Below are 12,670 nucleotides of genomic sequence, written 5' to 3' on the forward strand. Positions count from 1 at the left end.
GCCCTCAGGGCTAAGAATGATCCAGCCCCACAAGTTTTGTTGACACACTATGCAAAAGAAGTGGTCTTCATTCATTCAGTAACTGACTGAATGCTGAGAATACGGAGTTAAATAAGACCTGGTTTGGGACTTAAAAGAACTTTTCCAACCTTTTCAGAGTTTAGCAGAGAAAGGAGACCATGAAACCAGCATTACAGAGCAGTATGGTAAATGCTAAAATGGAGCGATGTGTAAGAGAGCCCACAGAGAAAGGGCATCTGAATTGGATAGGAAGCAAAGGGTTCCTCTTGGGGAAAAGCTGACGTGAATTGATGAAAGTTAATTAGGCAAAGCACATAATTATCAGTCGGGAAAAGAGAAACATCTCTAGGTATTTCAAACAGAGTATCTAAAATAGGGATTGTGTTTACACAGCCGCGAAACAGAAGAGGAGAGGGTGAGGAACTCAGATGAACAATAATAGCGGGAAGATGCTCCCACCAGAGGCTGGAGGGAGAGGGGAGGATGCCCCTGCAGTGGTGCACACAGAGAGAGAGACCCTGGAGTCTGCCGTCTCCCACACGCATCATCTCCCACCAGTGCTTCCCACTGACCAACTTGGCCAGAAGCCCTTTGTCAGAGGAACCTTGGAATGTGCTTCTCTGCAATACAGAGAGACAAAAATGGCTGGAGGAAGTCTCTGAGAACAAACAAGGAAATAACCCAAAGCATAGCGGTATGAGAAAGCCTCTCTCTGAATAATTCTGCATGGCCAGAGTGAGAGGTATCGTGTGCTCGGCTGAGATCTGACATCTCGAGGTTCCGAGGCGGCAGCCAGTGACACTAGATGAAGTGGCACGACTCCACTGGCAATTTCTGGGAAGGAACTGGCTGGCTTGGGGGTGACAGGATTTTTCAGGAGGTTAATGCAGGTGTCCAGGTGGAAGGCACTAAAGACTGGAAATAAGGCTGTGGCAACCACACTGAGCACGGATTGTCGAGATCTGAAGGAGAATCTCTTCGGCTTGGTGACCAGTGAGATCTGGAAGGAAAGGAAGAGGTCTAGGATGACCAGCAGGTTTGGGCCAGTATGTGGCAGTGTTGGGGCCCAAAGCTGGTGCCTCTGATTCCCAGCCTCACTGTGCTTTCACCTTTGGTGGCTTGACAATGAGCATGTCTCTCAGACCCACTGGGTTCCAGTGCCCTAATCTTTACAAACGGGTTCGATGTTCCTGAAGGCAGTATTCTACAGCACTGTGATTCAAAGATTTATACTTTCAGATTTCAATATATTTTGCAATATGTTCCAATCTGTTTTTCTCCAATGTCACATTTTCTGTAATTTACATGAACAGATTACAAAAACCCCCTTGTGTGTACATTTAACCTGATATATATTTCTGAATTTCAAATTCAAGTATTATAAATTCTTATTTAAAAATTACTGGTCATAGTTGTTTTCAAAGAATTCTCATTATGAGTGAAAAAAAATGTTCTAAAGTTCATATACCCCAGAATCCAGCTTGTAGACAATGAATTTCACAATATTCCCATCTAAAATTGTTCCTTGTAGTTCTGTTCATAAATCTCTCTGGCAGAGCTCCCACTATTTACAAGACTTGCTACAAAACCACTGATTGAATCGCAACCCTTGTTAGTTAATAGAGGTCAAAGTATTAGTTCTAAATAATGCTACTTGGTATGTTTCTCGGAAATTCCAGGAAAAGCCTTTTTCCGTGATTTTCAGTTTCATTCCAAGCAGCACACAACAATCACATCGTTCAGCTGCATGAACCAAATATTAAGTCACTGGACTTTTAAAAAAGCATGTTGCCCCAATCAGAAATCAGATATGTGTGTATTTTATTAGATCTGTATCTTAAAACTTAAGTTTTAATAAATACTTAGACTTTTTAGTGTTGTAAAAATTTAAACATCTTCACATTGGACAAATATCGTGGTATTGTTGATGAATTGTTAATGTTGGTACAGACTTGAGAAGGCAGGATAACTGATACAGTTTTACATCAAGATAAGTAATGTAAGTGTTGCACACCGTTCTTACTCTCAAAGAGTTCACAGTCTTGTTCTGAGGGCAGCTATATAAACCTATCATTATAAATATGTCTTGGTAAAGCAATTTGGTGAGATGCCTGTAATCCACAGAGTAAGGGATCTTAATTATTCCCAAAGAGGATGACACCTGTGGACAGTCTCAAAGTGTAGACTAAAGGGATGTGCTCTTTTTCTAAACCTGTTTTCATCTTAATTTTTACTACCACATGACACTGTGCCATCCTTCCAACTATATTATAGTTCTACTTAATGTAGGGTGGCCAGTCATCCCAGTCTGCCGAGAACTTCTCCGGTTTCAGTTCTGAGAGTCCCATGTCCTGTAAAATACCTCACCCCTGGGCCAACTGGGACAGTTGGTCACCCAAGTTTACTGCCTCTCAATCAGATTTAGGTTCCTGGATCTTTCTTTGCTCATGCCAAGTTCCCATCTAGAACAGTTTATCACCTTGTCACTCTTTTGAGTTTATCATGGGGCCTACACAGATTCTTGTACCTAACAGAGGCTCATGAATTAATTGGTTGGTTGATATACCATATACATTAATGTTGGCACCTATTCTTTTTTTTTTTTTTTAAAGATTTTATTTATTTATTTGACAGAGAGAGACACAGCGAGAGAGGGAACACAAGCAGGGGGAGTGGGAGAGGGAGAAGCAGGCCTCCCGCCGAGCAGGGAGCCCGATGCGGGGCTAGATCCCAGGACCCTGGGATCATGACCCGAGCCGAAGGCAGATGCTCAGTGACTGAGCCACCCAGGTCCCCGGCACCTATTCTTTTATAGATGGCACTGGAGCACAGATTACTGTTCTCAAACTACCCAACATTAAAATCGAGCACTGCCAGCACCCCTTGAGACCTCAGGGGCCGCCTAACACACTGTCATCCTTGGTTATAAAAGGTCTCATAGCGCCCTCTAGTTGTGGTGTCTGTAAGTGTCTCCATCCAGCCGGATGACTAGAGAAGGGTCGTGTCTGCTCCTCTGTATCCAGTGGAAGTCATAACACGGCCATTACAATTATGTAATATGCCATCAGTCAGTGTCTGTGACTGGACTTGATGTTTGCATAAACTGTATGCTTCGTTTCAAGATTGTGAGAAGTTGAAACAACCACAGTCCCCTGTTCCTCCCAGAGTAGCTGACGGTGGACAGGTGGTACTTAGTGTTAGACTCATTTTGCAAACTGGTTATAGATTTACTTCCAGCCTCAGTGCCGGGATGATTCAAGTTTCTGCTTCTATGGCTCATTCAAATGCAACCCACAGCTCTTAAGGCTCCCTAATTTCTCCATGAGAACATTAAACTGCAGACGGCATGTGGTAGCCCCATTAGGCTTCTGAGTAATGGAATTGGGTAAATGGACATCAGAAAGGCTCCAGGGGTCTAAATCTATGCAGCTTCCCTGGTCCCAGATGGAATCAACCCCTTCACTGTGACTCCCTGGGAATTCCTCAAGGGGCACGACGTAGGGGCAAATAAAAATGAACCCAGCAGAGAATTTGGAGAGTAGAATCAGATGAGACCTCTTTGCACGAGGTCCCATTTTCTTCTGCACTTGAGAGGACTAAGCTAAATTGGGACCTAACCTTAATTTTATACACCTTTCTCCTTCTTTTCCTCTTCTGCTTTTAATATTGCCTTTGGAATAGTGGCCTTGACTGGCATAAGGATATCTGGGATTTGACTTGAGTTGGGGTCATATCATAAGGCACTGAACTTGGTGTCACACCCCTGGGGTTCATATCCCAGCTCTGCCTCTCTTCTTTGTTCATTAGTTTGAAGTAGTGGAGAGGAGCATAAGCTTTGGAAGGGAGAGCTGCAGGAACCCCCAGCACCCCCTGCCCAAGTGTCCATTTGATTATCTATAAAATGAAAGTTATTGATCTTGCAGGTTTGTATGAGTACTCAGTGGCATGTTGTTTTTAAAACACTTAGCACAGGGGCCTGACATGTCGTAATAAACACTTAGTGAGTGGTAGTCCTTTATGAGTTATTTCACACTCCTTCCTATCTTCCTTCATTGACTAATCATTCATTGAGAACAGGGTGATTGACATTTAAGCTGGCCCTCCCAGGCTGAGCAGGTCTTGGCCTGAAGGGCAAAGGGTAAGGAGAGCAATATCTTCACTGGGGGAGAGAGCATGGACTGCAGGTGTGTGGTGGGCTTCCAGGCATGGAGGAAGAAAGAAGAAGGTGCAACATTTGTTTAATTTGAGTTTTTGTGTCTGAATTTCTAATATTTAAGTATTATTCTGATCTTTCTCCATTCCCCAGCCAGTAAGAATCCTGTTGACAGAGGCCCCTCACTAATGCGGTTTCATTCACAAAGCCAGACCTCATACAACTTCAGTTTGTCCCTTCCACTCATGTGTCCCTGTAGCACTTTGTCTCTCAGTAGAGTTTCAGGTATTTTGTAGACAGGCAACGGAGAGCATCTTGGTCTCTACTGCAGCTCCTTGTACTCGTGCTTGCATATACTAAGCACTCAATCTGCCTATTAGCTGTGTTAAATTTAATATAGTTTGATATTTCACTGTGACACATTTTGAAATAGTTGTTGCTATCTTTTTAAATTTGATAATTAAAAATTTCTTCTATTTCAAATAAAGAGAAGACCCAGTGTTGAATGATGCCTTGGCCTTTGCATTCCAGCAATTTTTCAAAAGTTTTACTTAACTTTCACTGGATTTGAGAATTTACATTGAATGCACAACCCATAATTATCTTTTTTTTTTTTTTAAGGAATGTGTATTTGCATTCTTCCCTTTAATTCATTGTGAAATGAATTAGGAAAGGTAAATTTTTAATTTAAAATAGTTTTGAACTGATCAGCCCTGTCACAAGGCATGCTTCTTTTGTATTCAGAATTCTTAAACAAAATAACAAGCCACTGTTCATAGAGGTTATTCTGTGGGGGAACATAACTAAATCCCTGCTTTGTTTTCTGTTGTAGGCAGTGGCCACAACTGAGGAGCCTGATGTGCACCGTAGGTGTGAAAGCCAGGCTGGCAGCAGCCTCGGAGATGAAGATGCGCGTCTGGGGCCTGTGGACACGGATGTGCATGTGGGTTTGAACCCAGCTGCCTTGTGGCCACGGGCTCCCAGCCCCGAGAACATGACAACAGCCCAGAACGGCCATGGGCGACTTGCCGCCATCCCATGTTCGGTCTCTGATCCCAAAGACCCCAAAATGGTGACTTACCCAGCATGTCAGAATGGAGGCTGCAGCAGCAGCTACTGCGGGGAGGTGGAAGCCCAGGAGGCCAGACTCAGCCCTGCCAAGCTCATGCGCCTCTTCTCCGTGAGTAGGAAGAGGACCGGCACCAACCCGGAGAGGCCCCGCTCCATGGTCCTGATGGGAAATTCCTCCACCTGGAATGCCCTTGCCTCCTTCCGGAAAATGGGATCTTTCAAAAAACTGAAGTCCTCCGTCCTTCAAGGAATTCAGAACCGAGAGGGGTCAGATGCGGCAAAGGAAGACCCCCCGGAACGTGATCCAGGGAAACCCATCCCAAACGGTGCTGCAGTCGGAATGCAAACCAGCAGGTGCCCCTCCTCGGGACCAGCAAGGGACGCCCCGAAGGCAGGGCCAGGGGGCGCGTCGGACTGCTCCGACCCCGAGGAGGCCGACGACGCCTTCCAGAGGAGCACCCATCGGTCCCGCAGCATCCGCCGCGCCTACGGCCTGGGCCGCATCAGCCTCCTGGATTACGAGAAGCATCAGGGGTCCCAGAACCACGTCCGGCCGCTGGCCCCTGTCACCCAGGAGCCCACCGTGTGTGAGATCCTAGTCAAGGACTCCGAGAACAATAGCATCATCTACAGGAAAAGCAAGAGCACGGATAACTTGAACTTTCTGAAGAAGAGCTCCTTCAAACGGAAGTCCACTTCAAATCTCACGGACCTCAAGGGGGCGCCTGAAAAGCCAGCGCCCCGACGGACGCTAAGCAGTTCGTCTGCCGACTCGGAAAAGTCCGGTGGGTCCGAGAGGAGGACGAAACGCTGGAAGAGCCCACTGCGGGCCAAGGACTTTGACAGAGTCCTGAGGTTTGTGAGCGGCGCCACCGACGCGGCCTGGAGGAGAGAGAGCCCCAGGAGCGGGGCGCCCTCGCCCGGCGAGGCGAGCCAGAGGCTGCAGGTGCACAGCCGGCTGCACGACGCCTACTCCCGCCGCGTGTCCACCAGCGCCGAGCGCGAGTGGAGGAGGTGCGCAGGTGCGCACGGCGGCCCGGGGAGCGGCCCGGCCGGGGCTCCGAGCGCGCAGGTGGACGTGGACACGGCCGCCTCTCCAATGGAAGCCGCAGGCTGCGGGGCGGCCGGAAGCGCCTGTCCTTGCGCTGGCAGCGCCTCAGCGAGTCCGGTCGCCCAGGACTCCGACGAACGCCAAGCGGGCAGCCAGTTTACTTTCGAACCCGAGCAGCCGCTCACCCCCGCAAGGCCTACCACACCCAAGCCCCCTAGCCCTCGGAGCCCAGGCGCGGGAAATGCCACGTGTCCCAGCAGCCTCAGTGCGCTGTCCCTCAGTTCAGTGGACAGCGAAGAAAGGGCAGCGGGGCCTGTGACCGCCCAGGAGTCTGCGCAAGCCGCGTGTGACAAAGGCAGTGAGGACGGCGCCAGCAGCCAGCCTCAGCTGAGCCCCCACCTGGCGTCGGGTCCAGAGGAAAGGAGGGAGGAGGTAAGGGCAGAGCAGGGACCTCTGGTGGGGAACCTGCTGCGGAAGGCGTGCCTGTCCCAGCACTGACCTTTCATCTCTCCTGGAGGTTGCCCGTAGGCTGGGGTGTTTGCCCTGGCATTTACCCTTTTTGCTTCACCTGCCAGAGAGGCAGGCGGCCCTGTGCTGATTGGACTGCCATCGTGATTATTCCTGTCAAGCTGCTGTCATCTTTATCTCCTTTGAAAGGAACTGCTACTCTACCAAATTCCTTGAGATGGCACTTGCCCCACCATTCATTCAAAAGATACTTAACTGAGGACCAACCACATGCTAGATTCTGGGGGGAAAATGTTGCTAGAGACCTCTCTTCCACTGTATGCAGCTATTTAATAGGGGCTCTCAAAATTTTGTTTTTTGAAACATTTTTTTATTACCCATAGTTCTCTTAATATTTTAAATTGTTGCTGTGTCCTTTCCAACAGACTACATATAAATGAGATTCTTTGTGTTAAGACACCATTATGCGTTCTAAATCTTTTATTTTCTAGGAATGAATTAGAAACCTGCAGTTTAATACCTGTCAACCCCTGAGTGATGATGGTTCAAAGAAATTTTTATGACTGTTATTGCAGTTATTTTTAGAGTAGAACATAAGCATCTCATGAATCAGATCAACTAATAACTGTCAAGTCTACAGGAGCAATGTTCTTTTCATATTCTGTCAAGCATCCAGACAACTTTCCCTTACTGTATAATTTTCACTTATTTCTAAATGCATTCAGTACATTACAGAGCTGAAAGATGAGGAAATGCATTCATGTGTATATATTGCCAACTATTCTTCACGTACATTTCTAGACTGTTTTACAGTTATAAATTGGTGCTTGCCATGGAAGATAATCCCCTAGCAGCTGTTCCTTCCCACTGATCCCTGGAGAGGACCTTGGTTTTGTTCTAATGCCTGTAGATGAATGATTACACAACAGCTTCTGCAAACTTGGAAGCCAGGATAGCCTGTGGATGATAAGATGAAGCATAATTCCTTCTACCCAACACCCAACCTGCCCCACTGATGGTTTAGAACCACCCCCACCCCCCACCCCCCTGCTCCATAATAAAAGATTTGCATAGGTCTAGAGGTTCTTTATACGAAACATGGAGATTTTATTTTCTGCTTAATAAAATTAGTAAAGAATCATTAAAATATTTTCTTCCTGAGTGCATATTAAGTGAACATATGCAAGAGATAGTTTCTAACTTACTTTTCAGAATTATTTTGATCATTATATAGCTTTACCCATATGTTTGCCAAGTGTAATTTAATTATATGTAGTTATATATAAATTAATCATATATAATTTAATTTCTACCCACAAGGGATCACCAAAGATAGAAAGCAGGGCACAAGTCATCAGGAGTGCACACATGTGTACAGATAATTCCACAAATTTGCCTCAAGATGTTTATCACATTTTGAAGTTGCATTTATTTCCTCAAAATTCTTATCAAGCGTATCAAGCTTCCTCTTGTGCTTTTAAAGTAAATGTCGTGAAGAAAAATATAATGATGATTTTGCCCAACTTGCATTTTACATATTGGTCATCTTCAGTGTTACTTGCAGAGAAGTAAAATATATATATGATATTTGTCATATATATATACATATATATATATGGTAAAATACACCCTGAAACCTTCTCTTTTATTTTGACATTTAGAAACAAAATGCAAGCATAATGAAACAAATAAACAGAAAAACACCTTACAAAAGGCAGGAACTCCAACCTTTATGATTTATAAAGCAGTTTTTGTCTATCTTATATAGCATTACACAAAATTACATTTCAGTCTCTATATTCTAGCGTACAGTGTATTATTCTGTACTTAATTCATTGACAGTATGGTTCTACTTCTATCTTTAAAGCTAGTTGACGTTATGATTAGTGTTGAGTATAAAAAAAGTTGAAATCTATATATATTATGATATTTAAAATAAGTATTATAATGCAGTTTTCAGTAAGGAGGAATAATTTTTAAATTTAGAACCATTTATTTATAACATGACACTCTCAAAGTGACAAAATAATCTTTGAAGATCTATTAACAGTTTAACGGGATTTTGTATTGCTGTGGAAAAAGGGTGGGAGATATTCCCCTACTCTTCCTTTACGAAGCATTGTAGAAAAATCACCTTGTTAACTTTATACTTCTGCCACCTAGTGGTCAGTTTTTTTGTAAGCGTGATGATCAGTTGAAGGACCTAAAATTGTTTTAGTTTAAAAATGCAACTGAGTATTTATACTGGGGACAGTGCCCCCTGTCCCCTGATAAAGGTATAAGCACACGAATTTAGAGTGTTCTTGCTGGTTTTCCTACCAAGTCCTAGAATAGCTCCATTGGGTGAATTAGGTCACTAGGAAAGGGACCCCGTCCTTAGTCATGCAGTATAGATTCAGAAATTTGTGGTAATGTTGAAATATGCTGTAGGTGAAGCTCTTTTACTTATTTTTATTTTTAAAGATTTTATTTATTTATCTGAGAGAGTGAGCACAAGCAGGGGGAGCTGCAGAGGCAGAGGGAGAAGCAGGCTCCCCGCTGAGCCCGACGCGGGGCTCGATCCCAGGACCCTGACAGATGCTTAACTGACTGAGCCACCCAGGCGCCCCTATGTATTTAGTTTTAAAGATTGTATTTATTTTTTTCGAGAGCAAGAGCAGGAGGGTGTGCACACTCACATACCAGTTGGTGGAGGAGCAGAGGAAGGGCGAGAGAACCTCAAGCAGACTCCGAGCTGAGCATGGAGCCCCACTCGGGGCTCAATCCCATGACCCCGAGATCATGACCTGAGCTGAAATCCAGAGTCGGGACACTTAACTGAGACACTCAGGTGCCCTGGAACTCTTTTAAATGATGAAAATCCATTGTAACTCCTTAAGAGGGAGCTTTAGTCTTTCAGTAGATTTTTTATTTTATTTTATTATTATTATTATTTTTTAGTTTGGTTGGAATCCTGGCTCTGCCGTTCTAAAGATGCCTTCCATTGAGTGAACTGCTGAGCTTCTCCTGGCCCCAGTCTTCTCAAGGGCAGATAGCTTCATCTTGGGATAGCTTCATCTTGCCTTGGATATTTGTTGTAGGAACCAGGGGATTTATGCCTGTTAAATTTATGCCTGTTAAAATGCTTAACACTGGCTCTCAGTGTGCAATGATTACTATCCACTTAGATGATTTTTCCATCCTAGATTGACCTGACTTCTTGAAACAGGGGTGAATTAAGATCAGACTTTTCCAAAAGTGTTTTTTGACTGCGTTATAGTCTTAGGGAGGACTGTGAAGATCTTCAAACAGTTAGTTTGACTTCACATTTTTTTTTTTTAAAGCATGAGAGTTAGGTTCTAGCATGACCTAAAATTTATATGTTCATTCAGTATTGCACCAAAGCAAATTTGTTGAGCACCTACCAGGTATAAGACACTCAAATTAGATGTAGCTCTAGAAGGATGTCAAGGACATTATAAATGAGCTAAGATGTATCTAAATCTTATTAGAACTGTGCAGAATAGATTAAATCTCACAAAAGAGGTAAAACCATATGCTGTGGGATTTCAAAAGAGTTGTAGTTTTTACCCATGTATCAAATCAAGGAAGGAATCTGATTTGAAGAAGGCGAGATGTCTACATATAATTTCAGTGGTCACATATGCAGAGATTTTATGTGATTTGAGAGAATAGGAAGTAACATAATTTGGTTTGGTGTAGGGGAATGATCCAAGTTAAGATGAAATCATTAAGCCCAGATCATGCACACTCTTGAATTTAGAGTAAACAATCTCTATCTATACGTTACTTGGTAAGCACCATGGAGTCAAGGATGTTTTTGAATAGCAAAGAGCCAAGCACAGAACTGCGTTTTGGGGAAGTTAATTCACCATTGGTATAGAAGAGAATTGGAGAGAAAGGTGACCGGGGGAAAGCTATCAGGAATTTATTGCCAGAGAGAGCTCAGAGGTAATAAGGCTCTGAAATGTGGGGATGGAAATAGAATATATAAGGAAGGAAGGAAAAGGAGTGAATGAAACAACACATTATAAAGACTAATGTACCTTGTCATTCGGTATTTACCTACCTGATATATATGCCAGATATAAGGAAAAGAAAGAGTTGAAGAAAAAAGGCTATTCTTGTTCTTATAGATCCACATTCTAATTGGTAGATTGGAATGTATACAAATAATTATGATGTAGTGTGGTGTTTCTGCTGAGGGATGTACAAAGTACCATGAAAGCACCAAAGACCAAATTATTAACCCTGGGTAAAGAGTTGCATAACTGGGGAAAGAGAAGTGTGTGGGGTCTTGAAGAAGATCAGGATGGGGGATGCAGGGGGCAGCAGTTGAGGAGGAGCGGCAGGGTCTTCCAGGCCAACTGGAAGAGCATGGGGGAGGGAGGAGGTACTGTCGACATAGGGAGTCAGCCAGAAGAGTTATCTAAGCCTTATTTTCCTCCTCTGTAAACTGGGAGTAGCTAGAGTACCTGCCTATCACATGGAGTTGTTGTGAAGATAAAATGAGATGATGCAGGTAGAGAGCTCAGCACTGAGCTTTGCATATAGTGTCCACAAAGATGCTGATCTGTGGTGCTAAGGGAACTGCACGTTGCTCACCATAACTTTTGTACAAGGTGGTTGGGTGGAGAAGTGGGAGATAAGATTGGAAAGTTAGATCTGTACAGAGTTAAAAAGGGCCTTGCTTGGAGCTTGGACTTTACCCTGCAGGCAGGAGAAAGCCAGAGAGGTGTTTACCAGGGACCGCAGAAGGGGACCAGCTACATAGAGAGGATTGGGATGGGGGTGGTCCTGAGAGAGAGCATTCCTCAATAGTCTAGTTCAGAGGAAATGAGATCTGTATTAAAACCATGAAAACAGAGAGGAGAGGTTACACTTCAAAATGATTTCACAGTTTATTTTTAATTAGCATTTGAATGTTCTGGGGGAGAGAGAAGTCAAAGATGATGGGGCGATCAGGAGGATACTCTTGTGTTGGAATCAGTAATCAAACAAGCCATGAAAACAATGGACTGGAGCTGAATTCAGGTTATTATCCTAGCCCTTCCACTAACATGCTGGCTCCTAGTGCGAAATCCCTTGCCTTTTCTGAGCCTCTGTTTACTTGAACACTCCAGTGTTTTAGGATTTTATCATTTTACTGTAGCTTCAAAATTGTTGGAAGCCATTGTACAACCCAATCTTATAAAGTTAAAGCAACTGGAGTGCTTGACTGGGAGATTTTGTAGAATACAAATTGTTTTTACCACGCAGGGTTTCAACTTGGCCCGGCCCACCACTCATGGTGTCCTCCAGTCTCTGCAAGTGCTGATTTTAGCTTGCCCACCACCCACTGGGGTGGCCCCCACCTGAGAACCTCTACTTGCGTTGTTGTTCCCGACTCAAAAAAGAGGGTATTTTGTGGCACCACAAGGTACAGTGTCATGAAAGTAAAACTTCCCTCCAACTTCAGTACTGGAGTAATGCAGTAGGTGAGCAGGGACTAAATTCAGGCCCAATTTCAACATGAATTACAAATTTTGGAGTTTGATGAGGATGATGGGTACTTAACACATAACGATAGCTCCAAGGCGCTGTTTTTGGTGTGATTTAATCAGAGATATAGATACATTACCTAGTTTTGACTCTGCAGATTACGTAGGTATGACTCTTTGTGTTCCTCAAATAGCTATTTGGAGACATCAACAATTCTTCTGGAGGTTAGAAATGATCCACAGCTATTTCACAGGACCATCCCTAGAACCAGAAATAGGAGGTTGCATTTATAGAGGAAAATGTAGTGACCCTAGAGAGTCCGCCCAAGGCTTTTTAGGAGTTTTATTGAGATATAGTTTGCATAACATGCAACTCACCAGTTGTGAATATACAGTTTGGTAATTTTTAGGAAATTTATAGAGTTG

At 43.9% G+C, this 12,670-nt stretch overlaps 1 protein-coding gene across 2 annotated transcripts in view; it reads left to right on the plus strand.

Annotated features, from left to right (window-relative positions):
- SPATA13 (spermatogenesis associated 13) overlaps positions 1-12,670 on the plus strand; it is a 141,542-nt gene that overhangs the window by 54,048 nt on the left and 74,824 nt on the right. For both annotated transcript variants that reach the window (XM_035003674.1, XM_035003675.1), the window contains exon 2: positions 5,007-6,728. In XM_035003674.1, coding sequence (XP_034859565.1) covers positions 5,007-6,728 — 1,722 coding nt within the window. The remainder of the gene's footprint in view (positions 1-5,006; positions 6,729-12,670) is intronic.

This window comes from Mirounga leonina, unplaced genomic scaffold (genome assembly GCF_011800145.1).
Source record: "Mirounga leonina isolate KUSES-001 unplaced genomic scaffold, KU_Mleo_1.0 Mir_127, whole genome shotgun sequence".
Taxonomy (NCBI): Eukaryota; Metazoa; Chordata; class Mammalia; order Carnivora; family Phocidae; genus Mirounga; species Mirounga leonina.